Below are 26,692 nucleotides of genomic sequence, written 5' to 3'. Positions count from 1 at the left end.
TAATTATATTCTTAAAAAGAAAAACATAACTACCTTTCTAATCTTTTTGTATTCTGTTTTCTTTTCATTTATTGTGCAATTATGTGTGTGTATATGTGTCTATATATATATATATAAGACCTCTAACACTAGCTTGCTCTATTCTTTTTTATTCTCTCTGTTTTCTTTTTTTTATTATATTATTTAAAAGCCCATGCTTCGTGTACTGTGTTAACCTAACTGAGACTTGTTATAGCACTTATATATCATTGCTCTTTTGTTGTTTTTGATTGCTTCCACTGTCCTCATTTGTACGTCGCTTTGTATAAAAGTGTCTGCTAAATGAATAAATGTAAATAAATGCAAATGTAAAATATCAGCAGCCTTTGCTCTAGTCTTCAGAGTTATTATCTTTTGAAACAGTTGTGCTGCTTAATATTTTTGAGAAAACCCTTATACATATAAAAGAACATCATTTATTTGAAATAGAAAACTCTTGTAACATAATAATTATATTTACTATCCCTTTTGATCAATTTAATCTACCCTTGCTGAATAAAAGTATCAATTTCTTAACAATAATCTTGCTGACCTCAAAAGTTTGAACAGCAGTGTACGTCACAACACAGCATGTTAAGGAAGAAAGTATGAATGTGAGGAGGGCTGTCTCACCATCGATTCTGTGATGAGGAGCAACAGCACCGCCTCTTCAACCACGTCCTGTGGACAGAAAGCTCTGCAGAATGGCAGCAGGAAAAGGAAAAAACATGTCAACAACGTAATGTTTGTGTGTTTCAGCCTTTAACTGAGCTTCCCTCCATACCATCTGGAGTCCCATCATAGTGTGCTACTAAGCTGCACCAGGAATGTGAAACTGGAATATTTCTTTCATCTGTTCTTATATCTGTTCTACAGATGCACTGTCAAAAGTCTCTCCATCTCTTTTCATCTCTGTTGTATTTTTCCTTTCTCTGCTTGGCGTCTGCAGACTCACAGGTACAGTTACAGCATCCTGCCGTGACCTGAATATTAAACCGGGCAAACAAACCCCAGCACTGTCCTCTGCTCATCTTCTTGTTCGTGCTCTCTGATTCTCGTGAATACAGTCCTATGACTGATGTACACAATAAAATTTAAAGAGCAGTGATATTTACTGCACATTAAACTGGTCAAATTAACACTTATTCGTTTAACAAAGCAAACTGATTTAAGATTTTCCTAAAATTACTAACAGTTACTAACAAGTACTAAAAGTAACTCGTCCAAACTAGGCTCAGCTTTTTAGGAATTTCTCACAGTGTGCTGTATTTTTTACGACTGATCAGAATTAGAGTTTTCCTGTATTTGTTTCATCATCTGTCAATCAACGTGTTAAATAATGCTAGTAATGCGCTACAACATGTTAGTAACATGCTAAAACATGCTAGCAGTGTTTAAACATGCCAGAAACTTTTTCAAATATCAAAATGTTTAAAAAAAAATTGAAATATGCAATGTGCTAAATTATGGTAGCAACTTGCTAGAACATGTTAGAAACTGTTTAAAGCACTATATAAATAAAGGTGACTTAGAAACATGCCGACAAACAGGTTAAATCATGCTAGCGATGTGCTAAAACATGTTAGAAACATGCTAAATCATTCTGGCAAAGTGCTAAAGTGCTTAGCAACATGTTCAAACATTGTAGCAACATACTAAATCATGCTAGTAATGTGCTAAGATATACTAGAGACATGTTAGCAACATGTCAAAAATGCTAGAAATGTGATATATTTTACAATAAACATGCTATCAACATGTTTACCATGCTAGCAATGTACTAAATGTGTTGACAACATGCTAGAAGCTTGCTAACGATGTTACAAAATGATATAAACAACCTAAAAAAAAAAGATAACAATACTCCACATATTAAAGCATGTTAAGAAAATGTAAGAACATTTTAGTAACTCCCAGAAGCATGTAAACAATGCCAAGCAACAACCAAAACCAGCCTAAACTGGTTGGCTGGTCTTAGCTGGTTTAAGCTGGTCTCCCAGTCTGGCTGAGCTAGTATGCTGGTTATGTATGTTTTGAAGCTGGGATGCTGGTTAAAGCTTTTCATTTGCTGGTTTATGCTGGCCCTCCGCTGGTCATGTGCCTCTGACCAGTACATAACCAGCTAAGGACCATCTTAAACCAGCAAAGGACCAGCATAAACCAGCTCAAACTAGCATCCCAGCTTCAAATCATACCTAACCAGCATATGCTGTTTTTTCAACAGGTCAAGCTGGTCTAATGGGGTCTGAAGTCTAAGAGTCTAAATTAGTTTGTATTGGACTGACTTATGTAATGTCTAATCAGAGTGAAACATTCAAACTTCAAGCTTTTAAAAGTTATTGTAATTTATCAAGCCAACGTCAAAGTTTGTCATCAAACTTGACTTGTTAAGTTGTTGTGCTTTTTTTTCTTATTATGTACATATTGTTTCCTACATGAAAACTTAAATTGACTATTAAGAGAATGGAAAAGGAAAGAGAGAGTCAGACCCCTCAGTGTTGTAGCGCTGTGGTGGTCTGGATGAGGGGTAGATGGCGTCTTTGGGATATGTGGCTCCTTCTCTCTTCAGCCAGCCGGGTGGTGGAGGAGACAATGGACCCCAGTACGCTTCCTCACACACTGATCCCAGTAACACTTCTGCAAGCCTGCGTGCTACTGTCTGAACAACACGACACAATAGATAACAACCACTGACTCTGACACTGCTGTGTGATGGTGAGCATCAGAAATCTTGTTTATCCAGATCTCACCTTACGAAAACTCTGGGACCCCCGAGTCTCCACAGCCCTCATGACCCGCCGCAGCTGTTGTGTCCCCTGAGCCAGGTGACTAACACACATGAGCAGAAGTGATTGTGGGAAGTAAAATGAGTGAAAAATAAGATGTTGATTGACTTAACAGGTAAAACTGATGATTATTATACAACTACTGTACAAGTGAGCGTGTGTCAATTAATAAGAAGAAACAGAAGGGGGTGGACGAGGATGAAGGATTATGATAAACTTTAGTTTTAAATGGTGTGCCAGTGTCCTGCTCACTGCAGACTAATGGTGCAGGTTTTAACCTCCTGGAACACTATTTTGGAGTGATTTTGATTTTCCACTGGAACGCGATTGGGCTGGTATTGTGTATCAGTTGTGCTGGTTTTGTTACGCAGACCTGGCAACCCTGGTGTTACAGTATGACTTTTTATGATCTTGGAATTGTAATACATTCACATTATACTAGATATCATTTAGACCGTAATAATGGCTATATTATTAAAGTGGCAATTATTACAGTGATTCGCTGCAAAAACATTTTTGCTACAAAAAGACTAAAGTCCAAAAATATGGGTGATGTTATGATATTGCATTATTGTGAATTTGTTTTGATTGATTTTGGTGTTTGCATTTCACCTGTGTTTCGATGCAGTCTGAGAAATATAGAATTGTATTTACAGCATTTACAGTCACAGATTTCTGTCTCAGAGCACTGTGCGGAAATCTACCGCTTTTCGGTGTCTTTATAGACTACACTACACATATATGTGACCCAGGACCAAAAAACCAGTCTTGAGTGGCTGGGGTATATTATTATTGGGGTATATTTAGCAATAGCCAAAAAAAAAAACAAAAAAAAAAAACCAACAACAACATTGTATGGGTCAAAATGATTGATTTTTCTTTTATGCCAAAAATCAAAAGGATATTAAGTAAAGATCATGTTCTATGAAGATATTTTGGAAATTCCCTACCAGAAATATATCCAAACTTAATTTTTGATTAGTAATATGCTTTGCAAAGAACTTCATTTGGACAACTTTAAAGGCAATTTAGGCTATTTTCTCAGTATTTTCTTATTTTTGTACCCTTATATTCCAGATCTCGGCCAAATATTGTCCGATCCTAATAAACCATACATCAATGGAAAGCTTATTTATTCAGCTTTGTATTTATTCAGTGATGTATAAATCTCAATTTCGAAAAACTGACACTTAAGACTGGTTTTGTGGTCCAGGGTCACATATATTATAGGCTATATGTGCACACACATTCCGTATCATACATACAAACTGACACAATGTACATGTTATTTTGCATTCTTTCTGGAACTGGAAAAAAAAAAAATGTTTTTAAATATATTTACTGTTAACTGAATCTATTGACAGTCCTAATATTTTAAAGTTGTAGTCTGTTAGTACTCACATCTCAAAAAAAGATAGAGCAAGACCTGACGTAAAATCACTTTTGTTACAACACTGACACCTGCTGGACATGACTGGCACATCCACACGTCACACTGGTCATGTTGACACAAGAATACCAGCGGTGGGTTTACACAGTGCCAGTCAAATATTCACATGGAGTCCATAAATGGATCCAGTCGAGCTGTGCTGTGAATTCTGTGTGTGCATGGCTGCATGAGTGCTCAATGTAGAGGGCAGGGAATTGTGGGTAAAGAATTGTGGCTCACCCTTTCCTCAACAGTGACAGGTATGCGCTCTGAAGAGCTGCCTGCAGGAAGAAGCCTGGGTCCAAGTCAGAATGAGGGACTGATGAACCGCTTTTAGCTGTTTTGGAACTTGGCGTGCAAACAGTCTAGTGAAGAAAACACGTATGCAATGTAATGGTGGGAGGAAATTAAGATAGAAGAACACAAAACATACCAATTTTATACGCACATGCACACACACACACACACACACACACAGAGAATGCATTCTTGCATTTAGAGTCAGTACTTATAGAAGTTTACTGTCTCTTTAAATTTGAATCAGTAATGCATGCTAAAAATGCAGCAAGACATGCCAAGACAACAGTGAGAGACATGTCTACACAGATAAATATGTTCTGAGTGAACCAACCCCTGACAAGACGTAAAACACACACCGACCTTGTCAAGCTCTTGCAGGTACAGCAGGCCAGCATCACAGGCCATGAGGTAACAAGACAAGCACTCTTCCTCTCTCTCGGACAGTCTAACACGGGAAGCACCTGACATAGACTGATGGTCCAAAGACAAACCTGAACATTTATGAAGAACAACTGGGTTAAGATCATGTTATAGTAATTTGTGAGAGAATGAAATATAGTTAAGCATGGAGCCCAGGCATGCTAAATGAATATAGCAATGCAGTACATCTCCATTTACAGTACTGCTGATTAGCCTTAATTAGACACGTGGGACGAGAACGGATCTCTGTGTTTGGTGCGGTCGATTCCTAATCGATATGTGCCAATTTGAGAAACAGCATGAGAGCAAGTAACTGTTTCTCAAATAAATAGGTCTTTTCAAATGACTTTATCATTTATTCAGTCTAGAACATTGAGTCTTGGTCTGTTTTCCCGACTTTCAGCTGGATTGCTAATGTGATATTGATTTTGTACCGCTTTAGTTAAAAAACTACTAATATTAACTGACTTACATATTAGACAGTTTTTGCTCCATTTTTGATACAAAAATAGTTCTGAGCAAAGCCACAGCAGAACAGTCACACATCTGCGAGAAACACACGTCTTTCGTTACTAAATTATAAATTTTTTAACAAGTCAATGATTCAGTGAGCCATTTATAAAAACGGTTACTTGCTTCATTTATTGAATGAATCAGCGGTTTGAACGAATCGGTTGAATCAATGGATCACTCATTAAAGGGGGGGTGAAATGCTATTTCATGCATACTGAGTTTTTTACACTGTTAAAGAGTTGGATTCCCATGCTAAACATGGCCAAAGTTTCAAAAATTAAGTTGTACGTTTAAAGGAGTATTTCTGTTCCAAAAATACCTCTGCCGGTTTGTCACAAGTTTTTTTCCGAGTACGGCTCTGTGTGATGTTAGATGGAGCGGAATTTCCTTATATGGGTCCTGAGGGCACTTCTCCCGGAAGAGCGCACGCTCCTGTATAGCAGAGCACTGAGAGCACAACAGACATTCACTGATCAGAGCGAGAGCGTCGCGAAATGTCACAAAAGGAGTGTGTTTTTGGTTGCCAGGGCAAGACAACCCTGCACAGATTACCAAAAGAGAAACAGCATTAAGGGACCAGTGGATGGAGTTTATTTTTACAGAGCATCAACGGAGTTGTGCAAGTGTTTGTGTTTGTTCCTTGCATTTCTAAAATGCTTGTTTTACAAACAAAGCCCAGTTTGACGACGGATTTGCACATCGTTTACTTCTTAAGGATAATGCAGTCCCAACGAAAAAGGGTCACGATTGTGTGTTGGAACCGCAGGCGGTGAGTAAAACTGCTTAAAATATCTCTGCCTCCTTGTTAGTGCGTCCGCCTCCCATCGGAGACCCGGGTTCGAGCCCCGCTCGGAGCGAGTCGTTGCTGCTGCTGCTCTCGTTCAGTTTCAGCCTTCACAGCTGTCACAGCTTTCACACACTCTCAACGCAAAAGCCTACTGGCGCTCATGATTCTTTAGCTCCGCCCACACGTCACGCCTCCAGGCGCTCGTGTTTTTCCGGGAAAAATCGGTAAAGACTATCTTTCTCTTATGAATATAATAAAACTAAATACTTTTTGGAGTTATGAAGGATGCATTACTACTCTATAGTTACTCAAGATTAACAGGATATTGAGTGAAAACGAGCATTTCACCCCCCCCCCCCTTTAAGAAAGTGACTTGCCACCACTATTAGTGGTTTAATTTCATATTTAAAAGTATCATTGCATTTTTCCAACATTTCATATTTGTATGTCAAAAAAAAGTCAAACATTAATCTAAAAACATTATTTATGCATTTTGACAGATGGAGTTTGTTGATGCTGATTTTATTTGAGTAGTAACAACCATATAGTGGCTTATTATTGTAACTTAATGTACTGATCACATGTAAGAATTCAACGTAAATGGGGACATGTACATTTAATCAGTTTAGGAAAATATTGTCCTTCATAAAGTTAAAAAGAGTGACAGCAATCAATTTAAGGCAAATATCAAAAAGCAAAAGTAATGCCTGATAGAGCAATGATGAGACTAGTAACGGACAAGTAACTTTTGTACTCGAATAAGTGAATGATTGATATATTTGTCCGATGTACAAGCTCATGTCAAAGCGTAATGCCGAGCCCTGTTCAAGCTTTTTTATTAATTGACTACATGCACTTGGCATATGGTTAGGGTGAGGATTAGGGTTTGGCTTAGGGTCACTTGCATGTAATTATACATAATTAATTGCTATTATAATAGTAAGTACATGTAATGTGTAAAAAGGACACCTTACAGTTTTTCTCAGTTGCTTTGGTACATTTCTCAAATCATTTTTGAGATTTGCACAACAGTTAGTTTATTTCTCAAAACAACTCGTACAAATAGCAAAATACCATGGATTACCTGCAAAACCCAGTCTCTTGCTCAAAATCCTTAGTTCATCTCTCAAAAGTAAATATCTGTGTCAATGAACATGCCAGTGCCATCAGAATGACAAGTCCTTGTGTCATAGTTTACGGATAAGACTTAGTCATGTTGTCAGTATAACACTGCACTCTGGAGGGATGTTCTGATGCAAACTATGGCAACATTTTGGATGACAGTTACTGTATTGAACAGTACACCATATGCTTTTGTATGCCATATAATAATTTCAAAAGTACAGATTTACACATTACTGTATGTGGGATATTGATTGAAAGAGTCTGGATAAAATTCCCAGTTACACTTTTACTAGTGGTCTGACCAAAAAAAAATAAAAATAAATAAAAATAACCTTTACAATGTCATTGTGATATAGAAATTGAAAAAGAAATATGGGCAGAAAGATGAAAATAAGTCCATTGTCAGAATTTGTAACTCTTGTGTTGTCCTCTGTCTATACAGTATATGCTTTCTAACTAAAGATTCATGAGATGAACCTTTGAGCTATTTCAGAGAAATGGTTTATCATTGGTTTATCATCTACATTCTCTTCATTAGTAAGTAAATGTAGATAAATGTGCATAATCAATTGCATGAATGTACAAAAGCTATCGCAACTTGTTCAAAAAAATGAGAAACTGGTTTTCTGATGTGTATAAATGACTAGATGATGTGGAGGTTGTACAAGTAGTTTTGCGAATTTCATTTCTGATTTAAGAAATGCACCAAAGTGACTGAGAAAAAACTGTAAAAGAAAGTGTCACCATTTTCTGAATTTAGCAAACAACCACTGACTAGGGCTTTGATATCTCAGATTTACCAAGACTTGGACCTACACTGACTTTTCCCAGAAATCACTAGTTCCAGCTTTATATGAGGAAGTACACAGAGGAGAACTAACAATGAGGAACTACACAAATTAGGGCAACTTAACAACATCACTACTGTTAAAAAGAGTTCCCCATCTATACAGTTCTGAAGAGAAGAGTTGTATACAGCAACCAAAATGAACACTTAACAAGTGAGAAGAAACTCTCTATACAAGAGAAACTGTTTTTGATGAGTAGAGAAAGTAGATCTGGAAAAGGCAACATTATACAAGATAGACAGACAGACAGAAAGACATATGGACAGACAGTCAAATTTATAAATACTTCAATATGTGTTCTTTACTGTTGGAGTGCTGATGTTGTCAGGTGGTCATTTTTATACACATACACATACCCCTGGGACCACATACTTTTTGGTACTTGTTAATAGTGTGAGAAAATGTTCTGTGTGAGAAAATCATGGGAGATAAAAAACAAACAAAACAAAAAAAAACTATTGATGGACATTCTACAAATACAGGATGTGATGCACTGGAAAACCCCTTTTATAAAAGACAACTAAAAATATATATTTAGAAGCTTCCCTGTAGACAAAGACGTAAAACTGCCTCTTTTTTACTTCTGTTTTTACATTCTGTCTGATGGTATGAAAAAAGAAAACACACACTCCTATCAACAGACTTCTCTGTGATTGCAATGCAGAGCCTTTTTTTTTTTCACTGTACACTTTAGCTTGGGTACGAGTCCAACAAAAGCATGCCTGAGGCAAATACTCAGTGGAATGAAGCAATGAAAATTACAAGATAACTTCATAAATGCACAATTTAGTTGCTCTAGCAATTATAATGGCCATGCTGTATAAGGAACATAGTCTTTTAACTTACGCGCAAAATAGCTTGAAAGTCAATCATTTAGAGATTTTTTTTTTTTTTTTCGATTAAGACACACTAAACTTGAGAGAACTTTTACGGTTTCACAAGATTAATATTGTCAAAATTTTAAAGAGACTGTGTCGATGCTGAACGGCTGCAGGAAGCTACAACACATTACTTTTTGCATTACTGTATACAGTATGTTAATTGCCTTGTGATAATTTAATTATTCAATAATGAGGAAGGATTCATGAGCTATTAGTGATCTCTCAACTGTTTATACCTTTAATGACAAAGGCCTCAGCCAGCATGCGCAGCTGGTAGACCGGCCGCTCGTGGCGGGTGAAATCATCCACACCAGCTCTGGCACACATGCCCTGGGCGTCCCTGTAGCGTCCCTGAACATAGTGCACTTTAGCCAGCAGGAGCAGGGCTTCATTCAGGTAGTGCGGCTATAGAGGAAGAAAACAAAAATCACCGGGCTGCACAAAAAATTGTAATTGCAATTAAAAAAGTGGACAAAAAAACTAAATGTTATCTTTTTGTCTTTAATTGGTAAAATATAAACCAATATAGTATTAATAAATGCACAAAGAAATAAATCTTTTTTTAAAGAACAAAGAAAAAAATGGCTCAGAAACACTGTTGCACCATTGTTTGATACATCTAACTTAAGTTACTAAAACTGATGGAATTTAAGTTGTTCACAAAGCTAAACTAAATCCCCCAAAAGTGCTTCTTCTTGTTCTCAGAGATGCTTAACTGACAAGAGAGAGACTGTGCCAGACCTCCAGGTGTCCTCTGCTTAGGATGCTGTTGAGGTGAGCTTTGGCTCGGGATAGTTTGGGCTGCGAATCTTCAGACAGAGGTGTAGAATTCTTCAGCAGGGTCATGTTCTCAAGCAGACATTCCTCCAACAGAGCTTCTGCCAGCAGCAGTGTCCTATAATCATCTACAGACAAACAGAGACGGAAGCTGGGCAAAGGTTGAAGGAGAAAGACTAGAACATGCTTGACGTTGGCTGATTATGGTGGACAGTGTATCTTTGGGTTCTTTTAAGGATAAAATGTTCACCAGCATCACATCTAAAATAGTTCTAATATATATATATTATTATTATTATTTTATTTTTTTTAATGTCTTCATGGCATCATGTCATTTTTCATCCAGCAGTGGATTTTATCATGACAGAATGGCTGATAACATGTCTAGATTGCATATTAATCTACAACAGCATTGGGTCCATGTTTAGAGAGTTAAATGTGTTCGTTTCAGCTCAAATATACAGTCCGACAAGAAGGAGCTTTGAAAATATTCACTTTGCCTTCATGCATATTTTGAGTAAACACTGTGGATGAGTTATTTCCTGTTTGGTTCAACTTTTCACTCCCCTCTGAAGCCAGACTTTTATTATATGTCAAGTTAATGTATGACATTTCCCTTACTGAATATGAAGTAACTCGGTACATCGTTCAAAAACCCTTGGTAGTAATACACTGAATAATATGTTCTGTGGCCACCTTTTACTGACTTGAGTTTGTTTCCCCACTGGGAAATTAGTGTCTGAGCATTTGCAATGGCGAAACAAGACGTGCTGGGTCAGAGATCTGATCTGGACAGTTGTGGACACACATCCTGGGAGTGCCTTGTGTTAACCTATTACTGCTGTTTATTTAACAATGAACACAGGACGCGTTTAGCCAGCATGTTTATCTTTGGGAAATTGAGAAAGTGAAAAGACTGGGTTTTAATTCCAAATCTTAAAGGGATGGTTCATCTGGAAAAAAAGAACATTTATTTACATTTTTTACACATATTATATTTGATCACAAATGCAGTAAAACAGTAATATTTTGCAATCTCATTACATTTTAAAGTAATTGCTTAAAATGTGATTTATTCATGTGATGCAAAGCTGAATTTTGTCCTAGTGCCACATGATAAAATTCTTATTTGGTGCTCAATGATAATTTATTATTATTATCAACATAAAAAAGCTTAATATTTACTTCTAGGGAAACAAACTCTGGTTTCTTTCATCAATAGAAAGCATTTACAGCATTTATTTGAAACATGTATCTTTTGTAACATTACAAAGGTCTTTACTGTCACTTTTAAACAATTCCATGCATCCTTACTGAATATAAATATAACTTTTTTTGGTTGCACTTTATTTTACAGTAAGTGTACTAACATGTACTTAAAATGTACTTACAGTGTATTTATCTAAGAAAATTCTGGTAACACAAGGTAACTACATGGGGTAGGGTTAGATTTAGGGGTAGGTTCTTTGGTTAGGTTGGTAGGTTATTGTAATTAATAATTACATAGTATGTACATGAGGAACAGGACTGTAAAATACAGTGCTACCCTTTTTTTCAGAACCAAAAATCTTACTGACAGTAAAGAAGGGTGTCCATAAGTTCATGCATGATGTGCATCAAATGGTGGACACTCTGCTATCCCAAAATGAAACGAATTCCATAATATAAAAAAAAAAAAAAAAAAAAAAAAAACACAGAAAATGAAATGGCTAATGTGTCAATTTGTTGTTTTTTTTCAAGTGCAAGTGTTTAAGTATACCCTAATGTAAGAGCAGGTGACTAAATGATGACACTATTGCTTTATACCTGTATTAACTACAAGGGTGTGTGCACACATTTTCATCTCTGATTCACGTGAGTAACTGGCTTTATAGGTACACAGTCTCTCTCTATCACACACACACACACACACACTCTCTCTCTCTCTCTCAGAGTGAACTTGCTAAAAAAAAGTAGACTCAAACGTGCATGCCAGTTTCTGTTGCTGATATCAGCACACATTAGTAAACATGAGAGTTTAACAGAAAGGTGCAAAGTTCATGCGGAACAAGACACACACTCTCTCACACTCATCAATGCTGGCTATGCTCTATTCTGTTCTCTTGTGGCACGCGCACTTACCATCGTCATGCAGGCGCGCGGCAGCGAGCTGCTCCAGTAAAGACGGTATTTTGTCCCACTGACACTCCGCGCGGCAGCGCTCGACCTCCGCCTCTAAGCGGTACTGAGAGAAGGAGAGCCGCGAGGACATCCCGCCCGAGTCTCTGTGACCGCGCTCCGCCGACACCAGAGGAGTGACTGCCGACTGACAGCGAGAAACTCACTGAGCATGTGCGAACAAACATTACGGGGCTTTGCCATGGGCTTTGCCCAGTGCAGTGACTGAAGACTATTGATTATTCTTCTTAATAATTCAATAACTATTATTCCTCTTTAATGCTACATTTAGTGACGTTTTCCTTTACAGTTGCACCCAACTTTGTAAAACTCTTCAGCGCATATTTTGACCATTTGATTATATTTTTATTTTATTTTATATTCTAAATCTCATCAGCATCTCTTTACACTAAGCAGTACATTATGTACTGCTTAGTGTAAAGAGATGCTGATGAGATTTTGAATATTAAATAAAATAAAAATATAATCAAATGGTCAAAATATTTGGGAACCTGGTCTGATATAGCCTAGTTCCTATAGCAGAACATCTTTCATGCAGTATTTTAATGGTTAGAACAAAAATTTTTAATTTAAGTATGAATGCATTATCATAATCACGTTGTCTGCATTCGATTGAAATAACTGATTTGCTGAATCAAAACGTGAGCGTTGGCTTGTGACGTAGCCAGTGGAATAGGTCTTGTTTTATGCAAATAACCACATTTTCTCATGTTCTCTGCGGGTATGCAAAATTAACGTTTTTGCATATTTTACAAATAGGCTATTTTAGAGCTGAGGAAAAATTCCATGACTTCCTAATCAACCTAATCTTGGTCAACCCTGGAAATTCCATTCCCTGATATATTCTCAGATGAATGAACCCTGTTAACAAATCAAGTCTGAGATTGATTCCTTGTTACAAAAAATATATAATAGTCCTTACAAAAATATATAAATTACAATGCTCTTAAAACATCTTAAATCAGTCCAGCTGACTTAGGCTAGGTGATCTTTCCAGTCTGACCATGATGAACATATTCGGAAACATTTTTATATCACTTGTTCACCAATAGATCTTCTGCAGTGAATGGGTGCCGTCAGATTGAGAGTCCCAACAGCTAATAAAAACATTACAATGATTTTCTTGTGAGGCAAAAAGCTGCTTCCATGAGTCCTCTATCCATAAAACTGCTGTCTCCAGTGTACAAGACAAGTCATCTCAAGTTGTCTGAATCAGAAGATAAATATGCAGAGATCAAACACCGTTTACAAGTAAAAAAAAAAAAAAAACTGTATATTGTTGGATTTTGGTGTGAGAGGACAGCGGGGGGTGGACTTTTTCCACTGAAGGAAGTTTTATTATGGATTATGGGCAGGTATTTTGACCAAAAACAAAAATGTAAATTTACATCATAATGATGGATTTGTGTCTTACAAACAACGAGCTTTTTACTTTATAAGATGTGAATTGATGGACTGGAGTCGATTACTTTGGATAAAACAGCTGATAAAATTTGACTCTGGATCAAATCGGATAAGATTGGACTCTCATTCTGACGGCACACATTCATTGACGAGCAACTGATTTATACATTTCTCCAAACCTGCTCCCATGAAAAAAAAAAAAAACGCATATACATCTTGGATGAGCTGAGAATAAATAAATTTTCACCTATTTTTATTTTATATATTTATTTACTTTTCATTTTTGGGTTAACTATTCCTTTAAAATAAAGAGAGACTCACAAAACTATGTCTCAGTCTTATAAACCCAGCAAACACCATTTACTGGGTCACAACTGTCTGTTAAGTGTCTGTTAAGACCATAAGTGTAGTTTAACAGGTTTAACAGGACATGTCCTATGTCCCATTTCCCTGAAATCCCTCCACTGAGATGACTAAATCTAGGCTATTTAACCAGTTATATCACCTAAACTAGCTGTTTCCATCATAGTCTGGACTGAGACCAAGTCTTTGAGTCTGTTTAGATGAAAATACTGACTATTTTGATGCAAACACCTGAAACAGAACACAAATGGCAGGCAAATGAGATACCTGTCCTCCAAATACCGAGACATTGACGCCATCCAGTGGGCGATATAGTGTTTGAAAGCTTTTCGTGTGTCTAATATGGACAAACTTTGAACTCCAAAAACATATTAAAAGTCAACCGTTTTTTTAAGTACTTCATTAAACTATAGTTTCCAGCTATCAAAATAAACTTTCATTGACCGACTGTAAAATCTCCATTATCCACCTACCAAGTGCTACAGTTGCTACGTCTATCCTAAAAGTCACATTTCTACGACACCAAGAACGAACCAGCCGTTGGAAAATAGCTTTGGCCCTCTCATTTTCTTTGCAGAAGTTTGCCATGCAGAAGACCGTGGTGACTGATTAGGGAGGGACACACACAGTAACCATCATCAGAGAGCTGTAGCTGTGAATCATTACTGAACAGAGCGCATTATGACGCAGCAGCACTCAAATCCGATCAGCGCGCGCCTCGTCCTGACCTGGAGAACATACTGCTTGGTTTCAGGTTATTCTTCATATCTCTTTGAAGGTTGACAATGTCGATAGGATGCATAAAAAACACATAAAATAAAATAAAATAAAATAAAATAAAATAAAATATGCGTGTGTGTATCCAAATAATATCCAAAATCGTGTCCACTTCATACGCGACGCGACAGAATCACTCAAATATATAGATATAAACAATTTTTTTTTTTACAACTTCTCTCTCTCTCTATATATATATACACTACTATAAATATGTATACTTGTATTTAGCACAAAACATATTTTTACGTTTTATTTTATGCTGTAAAGCTTAATGTAGTGCATTTTTCTTCTATATGTAACACAATGTATTTTAATGTGCTGACGACACATAAAACATAATGAAATGTAAAAATGTAACATTTAACAAAATATCTAATAAGCGCAAAACATATTTTTACGTTTTTATTATTGCAGTAAAGATTTTAATGTAAGCTAGAGCATTTTTCTTCCATCCCAAAATGTAACACATTGTATTTTTCGTGTGCTGACATCACATAAAACATAATGCAATTTAAAACGCTGTAATAAATAAATAAAATGCTTTCGCGTCCAATCAGAGTTTAGCTGTCGTGTCCATTCATGGGATGAAAGGTAACTACGGCAAGCTGCGGCGGTCAGAAAGAACGGTGCTCAGTAAACACCAGCAGTAGAAGTTCACTGTGTCTGAAGAAATAAAACGAATATTCAAGCGTCGTCTGTGGTTTACAGCAGGTGAGTAATATAGACGTGTATGTTGTAATACTGGTCTAAGCCGCATTAAGAGGGAAGCAGAAAAGCTTTCTGTTGACAATGTAACGGGTGACGTCTGTATGAATGTGGCTGCTCTTCCTCTAATATTTCAGTATTCACATCTAACGATATCTCTTTTTTTTTTTAGTCTTTCACATGCTTAGAGTCGGTTATATTTCATTTCTGATAGTAACGACGTGATTTGACTTCTGTCATTTTTCAAGTTCTTCCATATGTCAGCCACATGTCTCATTCTTCTTCTTCTGGTGATCTCAGTGTGATGAGACTGAAGCTCAGACTGTGGAGCTGGTTCCTGCTGTGCTCCTGCTGTGTGCTGTCTGTATGGGCTCATGGAGGACAGCATGGAGAACCAGCTGCTTCAAATCAAGAGCCTCCTCCAATCATCCGGCTGGACAGGAATATGGTTCAGGATAAAGAGTGAGTAGTTTTCATGACTTTAAAACTTGTTTGGAGCCTACGCACCTATTCAAATCTGTGAAGCTGTTTGTGTGACAGATACTGTATGTCTGTAGTGTTTGTTGAGCTTTTGATTCATTAGCTTTGAAATGCCAAAAGACCTCTGAACCAGTGCAGACTGTCCTGATCTCCGGCTGTCCTCCAGCAAATAACATGTCAGGAAAACAAAGGTCATGCTCAACCCATCCACAGAACTTTTTAAATACTACACCTTTAAATCATTTTTCTTCGCCAATTTAATAGCAATTAATAACTACTTTTTGTTTAGTTTTTGATTCCAGTTTTTGTAATCATTGGTCAATGTGTATATAAATAGTGTTTTACTGGTCAAAAATTTAGAATGACTAACATTTTAGGATTTGATCAGAAATGCAGTAAAAAAAACATAATATTGTGAAATATTATAATTTGATTAAAAATTAGCTAATTTCTATTGTAATATATTTTGAAATGTAATTTACTCCTGTGATCAAAGTTGAATTTTCAGCATTATTCCTCCAGTCTTCAGTGTCACATGATCCTTCAGAAATTAGCATAATCATTCTAAAAATCACAGCATGCTACCATTCAAAGTTTTGGGCTAAGTTTGAACCAAAAAATATTTATTTAGCAAGAACCTTTGAATTAATAAAAAAGTGTCAATAAAGACATTTATTCTACTAAATGTTTCAAATAAATGCTGTTCTTCTAAAGTCTAATCATGGTTTCCACAAAAATATTAAGCAGATAAACTTTTATAGAATAATAAAAAAAAAATCTTTTTAGTAATTGCTAACAATATAACACCAATAATAATATTATCTAAAAACCGAGCATCATGTAAAAATGATTTCTGAAAGATCATGTGACACTGAAGACTAGAGTAATGATGCTGAAAATTCACTATTGATCGCAGTGATGAATGACATTTTAAAAATATATTTTATATTGTCAACATATTTCACAACTTTTGAAAAGAAGTGTTAAGATATAATGTTTTAAATATTCTAAAATTGGGTATTTCCTGCTGTAAATATTCTGGCAAAACAGAAATATTAATTGTGCTAGATTTTTGCACCTCCCTAAGTATATAATATGTTATATATATATATATATATATATATATATATATATATATATATATATATATATATATTTGTTTGTTTGTTTTTTACCTGATTGTTTTTAATCAAAATGTAATAACTGGATCTTCCACTGAAAACAACAGACACATTTCTGCAATCATTTAGTCTTAAAACAGCCGCCTCTGCAGGTTCATCTGACTCACCCACATCTCAACATCCAGTCATAAATCTGATGGACAGAACCCTGCCCGAACATCATTTCTTTCTTTAATACGATGCATTTGGATGTTTGTCACAATGCAAAAGAAAAGATCTGTCGCTACTTCCCTTTCTTCGTAACTTCTAACCGAAGGTCACAGTTATTGACTGATGCGATCATCTGAAGGTGTGTGATTGAACCTTTCTTTTGTTCTGCTGTAGCCACATCATGGAGCATTTAGAAGGGGTGATTGAACAGCCAGAGACGGACATGACGCCTCAAGAGCTGCAGCTTCACTACTTCAAGATGCACGACTACGATGGCAACAATCTGCTGGATGGACTCGAAATCGCCACGGCCATCACTCATGTTCATAAAGAGGTGTGTGTGCTTGAATTTTGGACATACCTCCCCATTCATTATTAATCATATTTTTATGACTTGATAATAAATAGGTTATTTTTAAAATTTTATATGGGATATTTAATATCTAATTTAAGTAGAACTTCCACTGGATTTTGTAATCTAACACGAAGTACTCTCGTCCAAGCCTCTCCTTCTATCTATTTATTCCATTTAATTAAAATTAAAATTGTCACCTGGTTTCCAGGAAGGAGGAGATAGTAGCCAGCCAATGAGAGAAGAGGATCTCATCACCCTCATTGATGATGTCCTCAGAGACGATGACAAAAACAACGATGGCTACATCGACTATGCAGAGTTTGCGAGATCTCTGGAGTAAAAGCCGAGAGGAAGAGCCGCTGCCTTACTGTGAATGCAGATTACCTCTGATGTGTGTGTGATTTCATTCATGCTTCAGTATAACCTCTATAAATGTCAGACATGAAGTGGCGAGGGTCATAAAGTCACGAGAGATGTTTTGTACGGATGCATTCCTTTGTTGCACTCACATCTGCATATGTCTTGTCACAATTGACCTTGATGTATAAACTGCCAAATGTATCCACTGTAAACAAGCATAAATTATGTTGTTATTGAATAAATCCTTTGCAGTGGCACTCTCCTGCAAAGCTGATTGTTAAATGAAGCTAAAAGTGGAATATAATAATTGCTGCTCTGCTCATGAATGATGGCAAACATATGCTCCTTCTGCCTTAAAGGGATTCTCACTGTCACTGTCGGTATTAAAATACTCATTCAACATGTTGAGATGACAGAATACTTTGGTAAGCACACACAATCAATCTAGATTTGGGTTTATCTTGATTTATATATAAACCTGTACATCTTTAATGAATCCCTCTGTGGCTCTAATGTTGATTTGGGTGATGTTATATACAAATGGCAGAATTCTAGAAATCTGTTGGATGGTGTTATGCATTTCTAAAACAGGGATAGGAATTGGTGCACTGATTCTTAGCTTGCTTTTAGAGCCTGAATGTACACAAAATGTCATATGGACCAGTGACATGATGCTAATTTATTAGGAAATACTATTAATGTTTTTTGCATATAGTGACTCTAATAAATTTCTATTTCATGATGTTTTTTTTTTTTTTTTTTTATATATAAAAAAAGATATTTTTAGGGCATAATTTTAAAATATATTGAAAAAAAAAAACGTTATTTTAAACTAATTATATTTCACCATATTGTTTTTACAGTTCTTTCATCTCATCATAATGCTTTTATTTTATTTTATTTTTCAGTTATTTATTTAGGGTATGAAGCAAAAAAAAAAAAAAACATTTTGTGATAACTATCTTGATATCATAATAATTTTTGTTTATTTATTTTAATACAGAAGAAAAAGGTTTGGCATAATCTATGTTATTCTTTAAAGAAAACCTAGTCCACCAAATCATGTGGTGCAACTAAAATGCAGAGAAAAATACAAAACTTTCTTGAAAATGGTATAAGATTTCTTAAAATTATAAGTAGCCAGTGAGAATGGAGAGTATTGTTTGTTTTCAACAACATTCTTCAAAGTTTGTCACTGACCCATGTTCATTAGCATAAAATGGGAAGAAGAACAGCATTTGATGTAAGCATTTTAATTTATTTCTACCTAATCTGTAAATTGTTGTTGATGACTGAAAGCAAATGTAATTCAAATGTTCAAAGGGTGTACTGCACAATTGTATATTAGTTCATAATAGTCCTTATTTAAAATCTACAGTATGTTCAGTGTGAACTGAACCAAGTTTAATGGTCAGTGCAGTGCTTACAAAGGAAATCAGCATAAATGTAATTTTTTTTTTTTGTCTAAGTAAATATAGCAATAATTCAGAGAATATGTTCTGTGTGACTGCAAATAAAGACAGAAAACGCCAATCTTTCTTTTGTCATTGAAAAGCTTTATCCTTTGGACTGTGTAAATGTAAAACAGCAGTGTTTACAGCTCTTCCTCTAGTTCCAGTGACTAGTGGTTTGCAGTGAGAGCACTGATGTGGAGGCTGGTCCGTTGCTGTGGAGCTGATTGTACCAGTCTTCAGGCTGTCTGGTGGCATGAGACGGAGCAGAGCCGGAGGACAGCTGGGGGGTATCCTCCAGGGGCAGCCCTGAGGAGAATCGGGGGACGTGTGGCAGTGAATGAGGGCCCACACACGTGCTGCTGAAGAGAGACCCTCGTCCTGCCACCATTCCCACCGGCAGCACTTTGTGACGGATACGATCCTGCTTCCGCTGCTTGGCTCGCCGGTTCTGAAACCATACCTGCAGCCAGCAGAAGGCAGTAAGATACTGTCATCAGACAAGGGAGACTTGTAATATATAAGTAATTTGTGTGGCACAGCCAATTAACATACTGAATGTGAGAATATTCAAAGTTTTCAGATTTAAAAAAAAATGTTTACCAATAAAATTCTTCATAACTGCTATTTTCTTCATATTTTCTTAAGACGTTAGAGTATTCAGGTTTTTTAATTCTCAAACATTTCTTAAGAATGTTCTTTTTTTCTTTTCTTAAGACTGTTTAAAGTCAAAACTTAATTAAACAAAATAATTTAATTTGCTAAAAAAATTTTGTTAATGAAATAAATAATAATTATAAATAACCTGCTGAAAGTTAGGATATAACATCCAACTTGTCTTAAATCAATAGAAAGAAAGAAAAAATATGAAAGATGTTTCATGAATTTATTAGGCTGTTTCAATTATTTAAAATTATAAACATAACACTGGCAACATATATATTACTACTGCTCTGTAAAGAATTATCGCTTGAAATTTTAAATAAAGGATTTTGGAATGCATTACTAGAAAATATTATTTGAATCTTTCTACTTCAAATTTCATATTTAATTCAAAGTGTTGCTTACTAATTCTTTTTAATTATTAGTAAAAAAGCTAAAAAAAAAAAAAAAAATCAACTCAACTCAACTAAGGATCTCCTTTTTAATTCTATTGTTAATTATGTAATACCAAAGCCAAGAAAATAACTATAATACTAATAAAAATTTACAATTTTTTTTTTTTTAATAAAATTTCAACTTTTAGAATTTTTTTCAGAAATTCCATTTAGCATCATCTTACACTTTTCTAAAGAATTTATCTCAAGAAATGTCTTAACTTATTTTAAGAAGATTTTCATGAATCTGTCCACAAAAATGTGGACAAATGTAGAAAGCATTATGAAGCGATGCTATCGTTCAGTGCTAGTCACCGCTGGGTTTCCATCCACATATTTTGCAACGTCACTGTAATTCACTATCAGTGTGAACAATCTGAACACCCATGGACTGCTTAGTGTAACTTAAACCTGCGAGGGAACATTTAATTCAGCTGTATGTTACTGTATCAGTTCAACAGGTTCATTAGCATGTTAATCAGGTTAATCAGGTGAGTGACCTGTATGCGAGCCTCGTTGAGTTTGTTAGCGAGCTCCTCTCTGTAGCAGATATCAGGATAGTGGTTCTGTCTGAAAGCTAGCTCCAGCTGTTCCAGCTGCTCATTGCTGAAGGTAGTTCGGTGTCTCCTGCGGGATGATGAAGGGTATAGTCTCACCCATCCTCGGCCACTCTCAGATGTCCCAGAATCTTTTCTTGAACGAATATGTACATTTACATCCAATAAGGTGAAATTCAAAGAGGTGAATTCATTATGAGAAGACCTCTTTGTCACAAACAGAAAGAGTCTGGACTCAGGTCTCTCTCTCTTGTTAAAAGCAATTTCCTGTTGACAGAAAGAGTTTCATCAACCACTGTGGCGGATGCTGGATTTGTAGGCACACATCTCTCAAATGATGTTCACTGAAGACGGAGGATTTAAGAGCCTCAGTGCTTCCAAACAAACGTCCAGGAACTCAAAAGAAAGCAGGCTTTGCCAACTTAACTCACTATCGTGAGAGAGAGGCATGCCAGGGCCCAGAAGATTACTCTCAGCTTAGGCAAACAAAGTCACCAATTTGTCAAATTGTGAGACTCTTGTTATCCAGGGCCTGTTCATAACATTAGTGTAAAGTGATTGGATTTTTGCATGTCATACTGCGCAGTGTTATTCTTGTATCACTTATATACTATTAAAATATAGTTGATACTATTATAGTTTATAGTTTTAGTATTTTTTTTGTCTTTGAGTTGTATTTTATTAGCTTTTTGTCATTTTTTATTTATTTATTAAGTTATAATTTCTTATTTTCTAATATAAGATTTTAATTTTCAGCATTACCATTTTTGACAATTATATATATATATATATATATATATATATATATATATATATATATATATATATATATATATATATATATATATATATATATATATATGCTCTTGTGAATTGTTATTGCAGTATGATGAAATTATTGTGATGCTCCTAATTTGCAATTTGTTTTGTATCAGTATTTTAAATGCGATATTCTTACCTGCACTTGAGCTAACCGTGACCTCAGAGTAATTTTCAGAGAACTGTCGCTGAGGTTTGTCTGTGTCCATTTCAAACTCTCTCTGGTCTGACTGTAGGCAGGATTCAGCTCTGACCTGCGTCCTGACCGAGCTCTGCTTTTGCACCGCGGTCTAGTGTGACATCATAGAGCAATCCCACCTCTCATCCAGCGGCTCATTGTGATGCTGAAGCCCACGGTAACATGTACCTGTTAGTGTCAGCATCAACTGTAAAATAAAACTGACATTTATTTAGTACTGTTGACATAATAACAACAAGTAGTTGTATCTGAGTAAAAACGTTCCTAATAATAAATCTGGGTCTCAGTGGTGCAGTGACAAACTGGAATGTGGAATACTGGACTTGGAATTCTGAGAAGACAATTGTAATGGAGTATTTTCACCACCAGGGGGACAGTAAACAAAAGAAATGGACACAAGAGGAAACGGTCTCTGGATCTCATGTGAGCACAAAATCAGCACAAGTATTCAATTTTAAACAATAAATATTGAATAATATTTGGGATCTGAGACCAGAGCTTATTTTGATTACTTCATTTCATGTCATAATCTCACATGTTTGATTCATAAATAAAAGTGCTTAAAATAAAAGTTTAGTCCACATAGCAGCATATTCTGATTAAAGTAATAGTTCACCCCACCAAAAAAAAAAAAAAACGTGCTGAAAATGCACTCACCCTCAAGCCATTCAAGATGTAGATGAGTTTGTTTGCTCACCAGAACAGATTTGGAGAAATTTAGCATTATCACACTGCAGTGAATGGGTGCCGTCAGAATGTTACTCATAAACATGCAGCTTTTAACGGATGGACTGGAGTCGTGTGCATTACTGTGATGTTTTTATCAGCTGTTTGGACTGATTCTGACTTACCTTTCTCTCTACTTTCCCCGAAAAAGTGGTATGTTTCTGCATGAATCAAAACATACATTTTCACCCAAATGAATCACCAGTTTGGCCGAATGTAAAATACTTTTGAATTTCCATGAGAATGAGTTCCAAAATACAGTTGTACTTCTTTTTAATTAAACATTTAATCCGACTACTTGTTTGTCAAGCACGAATAATCAAATTGGTTCTGCAAGACCAGACTGAAGAGCTCTGGCAGACGGGATAAAAGTCAGTCGGGCCTCAGAGTCAGAGACATGGCGAGTATGAGCCTCGTCTTTGCCAAGGTGGGTGACTTAGTGTTCTCGAGAGAGTCTACAGTCAACCAGACCCGGACTGCCAGGATCTGCCTGTTCCTTTCCACAGCCCAAACATGATTTATTCAAGAAGAAAAGAGAGAGAGTTGAATTCACATGCTATTCACTCACCTTAACATAAAACCTTAACATAAGACCTCAGAGTAACCTCAGAGATCACTGAGGGGATGATGACTGAATATAGACACACCTGTCCTGTTTTTTTTTTAATAGGCCTATATAGACACATTCCACTGTTCAAATTGAGTAGAATTAGTAAGACTTCTTCTGTCCTAATGCCTAATGTCTATGACTGTTGTTAAGCTTTTAAGCCTTGTGATGACAGAGCTGAAATGAAAAGGAAGCAGATGGGTGTGTATGTGCAGGCAGGGTCAGCCCGAGGGCCTGCTCCCAGAGCTGGAGAACCACAGGGACTAGCCAAACTCTGCAGACCCCCAGAATGCTGCGGCCAGCCCAGGACAGAACTGGGAGGAGGTTATGCCTGTGAGGCCAAGTTTAAACACCATGCACACATACACAAATAGTGATACTGAGAGAGGACCGTCTCTCCTCCCAATTTCCTGGGGCTGAATTAAGAGTGACCAGCCTGGCTATCCTTCAGCCCTGATGGAAGGAATGTAACCCAACACTCTCTGCCCTATCTTGGCGGCTTGCATGTCTGCGTATGTGTGCATGTACACAAACAACAGGGTGATGGACACACAGATTCACCTTTTTTCCATTTACTAAGGAAACAGCCACAATAAAAAAGCGATATAAAGGTGGTTATTTTCTAAAAAACACATTAGCCATATAAGAATGAACATTACTTATGACAACTATGTTTTAAAAGGTGTCTAAAATGTTGTTTTATTCTATCAACAATGGCCTCCTACAAAAACGTCTACTATAATATAATGAAATCGCAATATTTATGTTGCTTGAATAAAATCTTCTGTCAGAATACACAGCTATTTTTTTTTAACTTTTCTTTTACATTTTAAAAATGTAATATTTATTTTCTTATTATTTTTTACGGTGTTGTAGCTACCAGCCAAACTTTCCCCCCTAGTTGCCCCTCTGGTGTCTGCCATGTTGGGATCACATGACCAGCTAAATATCACTCATTTAATCTCTGTAACCATTACTGGACCCTTTGAGTTGGGGAATAAACTACTCAAGGGAGACAAACATGCCTGTGAGAATAAAGTAATGGTTTTTGAATACTGATATTGGCCAGCAAAAAAAAAAAAAAAAGACTTGTTAGTGAATTGGAGACTGAATGTTCGTAACTGATTACAGTTGTTTTTGTGGTCTGTGGAAATGTTATTTTCGTGCAGCCTCGCACACATGGTCTTCATGAAAGACGTCAGTGCTCTAGCATCAGACAGATATCTTTGAACCGGACTGGAGAGATTTGTGTCTTGCCAACCTGTATCTCTTTGGTGACTCTCCCATTCGTTTGCACATGAGACTCGTGTGCAAGGTGAAAGAGAAAGTTTTCTCAATGGAGACTTGTGCGATAATAAACAGGTTTGTATCTATAAAGGAGAACTTTATTAGCCTATAAAAGCTGCTCCCAGTACATCTAGACAGGCAATTATCCAGCTGTCTGCGTTCCCCTCCCACGTAGTATACACTTCTCCGGGCGCGAGAGGGAAAGCAGATGTATGGTCTGCTGAGGTTTGTTAGTGATGTGCAAACTCTTGTGTCTGGGGCACGAAATGCTGTAAGTGAGTGGGATAGAGGAATTTTCACTTGTCCCAGCAGCATGACCTCTCAGTATATCCTTGTGGCTGTCTGGAGAGAGAGAAGAGACACAGGTGCTTCCACGGGATCTCAGATGGGACGAAACAGGACACCACCGTCGCTCCCAGTCCCAGACATCCAGACAACACAGCGGCAAATCTACCCAGCCAGACAAACGTGCCAACAATTCACACACACACACACGCACACACACACATCACGCTAGCTCCGGCTCGTTTTCAGGCACTTTCCAAAACAGAAAAGGGGAAAGAAAATATATTTTTTTACTCATTTAAAAAGCCACCACCACAACACCAGGTTGTTAGATGGCCTGGATCAAAATAGCCCTTCCAAAAACCTCTACAGGACTTTTTATGGGGTTATTTTATAGTCCAGCAACCAAAATTTCTACATTTGAACACTTAAAAAAGTAACAGCCCACTTCTTTTAAACAAGCATTTTATGTATGTCCATAGCACAAAACGGTGCATTAATTATTTAAACCTGAACCGGGAACACTTCCCATAACACCCGATGTTACCTTCTACATCATTAGAAGAATGGCATCTACGCTAATATTAGTCTGTTTCTCTCTTGTTCCAAGGTCACTGTGGCCACCAGATCCAGTCTGTGTCCAGATCAGAGGGTCACTGCAGTCGCCCGGATCCAGTACGTATCCAGACCAGATGGTGGATCAGCACCTAGAAAGGACCTCACTGCCCTGAAAGAAAGCGGAGACCAGGACAACTAGAGCCCCAGATACAGATCCTCTGTAAAGACCTTGTCTCAGAGGAGCACCAGGACAAGACCACAGGAAACAGATGATTCTTCTGCACAATCTGACTTTGCTGCTGCCTGGAATTGAACTACTGGTTTCGTCTGGTCAGAGGAGAACTGGCCCCCCAACTGAGCCTGGTTTCTCCCAAGGTTTTTTTCTCCATTCTGTCACCGATGGAGTTTCGGTTCCTTGCCGCTGTTGCCTCTGGCTTGCTTAGTTGGGGTCACTTCATCTACAGCGATACCGTTGACTTGATTGCAAATTAATGCACAGACACTATTTAAACTGAACAGAGATGACATAAGTTCAGTGATGAACTGTCATTTTGCATTATTGACACACTGTTTTCCTAATGAATGTTGTTCAGTTGCTTTGAGGCAATGTATTTTGTATAAAGCGCTATATAAATAAAGATGACTTGACTTGACATGACTTATCATGGATCATATAACTTCAACTGCACTTGAAAATGTAGCTTCAGTTTGCTCACATTTTCTCCCAGTGTAGATATCCAATTAGTTTTATGTCATATATATTCATAAAACTGCAAACTATGCTGGTTCTGCAGACACCTAGAATGTCAATCACAGGAATGGCAATAAGTAAACTTTTCACTATTTAGTCAGTGATAGAAACTAGTAGTTGTGCAGGTCCTGTGCAAGGCCGCTTGTCGTGGTATTTGTCTTTGCTCTGTGGGTCGTCGTTTGTTTCATCGCTCTGTCGGGGACTGCTTGTTTGGACATTTTATTTTTTCATGCTATGATTCAGATCGTAGCCTGAGGCACGCACAAACATGACCACACACAAAAATATTCGCATGCATAAACATACACAATATCAAACACTGTTGGAAATGGCTTGTGAGCAGACGGAGCATGATGAAGACAAGCCAAGAAAATCACACAATGCACTTGTTTATATTTGCATTTGATTCCCATTTGTTCATGCACAGACGCATAGCTCTCTGAACGTGTGTGCCATTGTGTTTATTTTTCAATGAAAACCATTCCCAGTTCACTTAAAGATCGTAGGCCATATTT

The 26,692-nt window shown here is 36.8% G+C and overlaps 3 protein-coding genes across 4 annotated transcripts in view; 1 reads left to right on the top strand and 2 right to left on the bottom strand.

Moving 5' to 3' along the window:
- The window catches only part of LOC113113028 (tetratricopeptide repeat protein 7A), a 30,217-nt gene extending 17,996 nt beyond the window's left edge, over positions 1-12,221 (bottom strand). Inside the window, exons 1-8 of one of the 2 annotated variants that reach the window (XM_026279132.1) lie at positions 12,006-12,221; positions 9,849-10,012; positions 9,344-9,512; positions 4,894-5,024; positions 4,474-4,598; positions 2,769-2,847; positions 2,508-2,677; positions 652-715 (exon numbers count right to left, since the gene is read on the bottom strand). In XM_026279132.1, coding sequence (XP_026134917.1) covers positions 652-715; positions 2,508-2,677; positions 2,769-2,847; positions 4,474-4,598; positions 4,894-5,024; positions 9,344-9,512; positions 9,849-10,012; positions 12,006-12,135 — 1,032 coding nt within the window. In that variant the 5' untranslated portion in view covers positions 12,136-12,221. Of the gene's footprint in view, positions 1-651; positions 716-802; positions 2,124-2,507; positions 2,678-2,768; positions 2,848-4,473; positions 4,599-4,893; positions 5,025-9,343; positions 9,513-9,848; positions 10,013-12,005 lie in introns of those variants that run through there. The other variant, XM_026279133.1, reaches the window with a different exon arrangement.
- Positions 12,222-15,162: 2,941 nt separating this feature from the next.
- Positions 15,163-18,126, top strand: LOC113113029 (multiple coagulation factor deficiency 2, ER cargo receptor complex subunit). The gene is made up of 4 exons (XM_026279134.1): positions 15,163-15,320; positions 15,615-15,776; positions 17,300-17,459; positions 17,689-18,126. The coding sequence occupies exons 2-4, from the start codon at positions 15,619-15,621 to the stop codon at positions 17,818-17,820; spliced, it is 450 nt and encodes a 149-aa protein (XP_026134919.1). The 5' UTR covers positions 15,163-15,320; positions 15,615-15,618; the 3' UTR covers positions 17,821-18,126.
- Positions 18,127-19,416: 1,290 nt separating this feature from the next.
- Positions 19,417-21,973, bottom strand: LOC113113027 (homeobox protein prophet of Pit-1-like). The gene is made up of 3 exons (XM_026279131.1): positions 21,906-21,973; positions 20,889-21,108; positions 19,417-19,754 (listed from the first exon to the last, which is right to left on the bottom strand). Exons 1-3 carry the CDS (start codon positions 21,971-21,973, stop codon positions 19,449-19,451), a joined length of 594 nt encoding a protein of 197 aa, XP_026134916.1. The 3' UTR covers positions 19,417-19,448.
- Positions 21,974-26,692: the final 4,719 nt, after the last annotated feature.

Source organism: Carassius auratus, chromosome 13, assembly GCF_003368295.1.
Source record: "Carassius auratus strain Wakin chromosome 13, ASM336829v1, whole genome shotgun sequence".
NCBI lineage: Eukaryota > Metazoa > Chordata > Actinopteri > Cypriniformes > Cyprinidae > Carassius > Carassius auratus.
The sequence above is the reverse complement of the archived record's forward strand: the minus strand, read 5'-3'. Positions and strand labels throughout refer to the sequence as shown.